A 2,006-nucleotide genomic window follows, 5' to 3' on the forward strand; every position below is an offset into this window, starting at 1 on the left:
TTATTCTGCAACCTTCTTAAACTTCATGTAGCAAGGTTCTCCTAGCGGTCGTGCCTATTGAGAAAAAGAAAGTAGGAAAACTAAGTTAAAACAGAGAACTTGAGGTATTTTGGAAAACGTACCTGCTGGATATCGTTCCTGTCTGGAGTTGGAAGCTGCTTCGGGTACTTCCCGGAACCATCAACGAGTTCATACTCGTATCCAAGAAGGATTAAAGCCAGGATCAACTTGATCTCAAGTTTCGCGATTTTCATACCAGCACAAGGATGACGGCCTGATGCATCACCACGAAGACACTCAAATTTAGCGATTGGGCTTTCTCACAATGGCATAAGCCCAGGATGATACGCACCGACACCCCAGCCAATGAATGCAAAGGTCTCCTTGCGATCTTCCTCCCTGCCCTCAAGGAACCGTGACGGATCGAACTGCATCGGATCCTTGTATATCTCTGGGTTCAAATGCACGTCTGCGAGCTGGTACGTCAGGAAGTCTCCGCGCTTGACAGTGACGCCATCAACCGTGACGTCCTTGTGCATGTTCCGCCTAAGGGTAGACCCGGTCGCTGTTATTCTGAGCGTCTCGCGGATGGCAAGGTCAATGGTTGGGAGTTGTTCTTCCCAAGCGTTGAGCGGGATCGCGGCGAGGCGCTTGTGCAGTGGCTCGGAGGAGAGGGTGTCGGTGTGGTTCGCGACGAGGGCTTTGAGCTCATCGACGACTTTTTTCTTCCACACTGGGTTTGAGCCGAGGAAGAGAAGAGTCCAGCATGCTATAGGAGATGATATAAGATAAATGGGCATAATTTATAATGGTAAGAAAATAGAACTTGCAGTTAACCCCGGTGTTGATTACCCCTGCGAAAATTATGCCCATGATGGTCTACAGTTAGGTGGTGAAGAACATCAATTTGACATCACAAGATCCGCAGCAGGACTAGATGACGTACTCCGATAATAGTATCGTTTGAATCTCCTTGGGCAATAAAGAGGTCGATGGGGTCTGAGGACGGGACAGTGGCATTACGGCGGCGTTCTACGAAGGAGTTGAATAGATTGTACAGTGCGACCGTCGACTTCTCCTTTGCTCGCTTAGCGGGGCCAGGGAACCAGGGGAGGAGAAGCGAGACGGGTGTAGCACTCTTCTCGAGGGCCCAGTAATGCTTTGCCAAATCGTTCATCGCCTTGCGATCTTCCGCCAGCTCCTTGCACGTTGCCATTCGAATGGTCATTTGGAAGACGAGCTAAAGTGAAGACAGAATCTGTTTAGTAGATTAAATGTGTCAACATCCATTTGACTACTTGCATCGTAGACTTGGCTGAAAGGGTTGATTTTTCCTTCGGTCCCCCACTCTGTCATTCGAGTGTGCATATCATCGAGAAGAGTAGGCAAAGCTGGAAAAGTTCTATAATTTAGCCAACTTTGCGCAGTGAAATTTAAGTGCTTGAGTGCCCATACTGTCGGTGATTCTGTCCCTTCTGAGAAGCAATAATAGTCGCTTTATGAAGCCATCCTCAATATCAGCATCAGTGACGCTGGATTGGACATGAGCATCCTTTAATTCAGGCGCACCACCCATGAGGATTCTGTAGCCTTCCGACATGCTGAAACCCGCCTCGTTAAAGTAGACTTTTCGCGACTGCTCTCCATTAAACGCAATCACGCGGTGCTGTCAACAAAAAGACATCCATCGATGGGCGATGAGTATGCGTCGGGCGACAGCTATGGATCCTCACCTGAAGTACCCGGAAACGGAACGTTTTCCCTCCACTATTCTTGAACTGCTCCCTAATAAAATCGTACCTCTTGGTAAAGAATGACCATACGGTCAAGATAGGTATCCCTCCAAGATCATAGACCTTTCCATCGTAACTGGGGCGTAGCAACACCGCAGAGAAGACAACGACGGAGAGTGCGATGATAACCGCCGCACGCACATCGTTTGACCATTCAGATGGTTTGTTGATGATATTAGCGAGGGGGCTGAAGCTGGCTGAGGCTGCAGCCAT

The 2,006-nt window shown here is 48.9% G+C and overlaps 1 protein-coding gene across 1 annotated transcript; it reads right to left on the reverse strand.

Annotated features, from left to right (window-relative positions):
- Positions 1–2,006, reverse strand: JR316_0008660 (Cytochrome P450 monooxygenase; the record flags this gene model as incomplete). The annotated part of the gene is made up of 7 exons (XM_047894373.1): positions 1–54; positions 123–274; positions 353–769; positions 943–1,240; positions 1,312–1,391; positions 1,456–1,666; positions 1,734–2,006. 7 exons carry the CDS (start codon positions 2,004–2,006, stop codon positions 1–3), a joined length of 1,485 nt encoding a protein of 494 aa, XP_047745832.1.

The sequence above is a fragment of the Psilocybe cubensis genome, chromosome 8, assembly GCF_017499595.1.
Source record: "Psilocybe cubensis strain MGC-MH-2018 chromosome 8, whole genome shotgun sequence".
Classification (NCBI taxonomy): domain Eukaryota; kingdom Fungi; phylum Basidiomycota; class Agaricomycetes; order Agaricales; family Agrocybaceae; genus Psilocybe; species Psilocybe cubensis.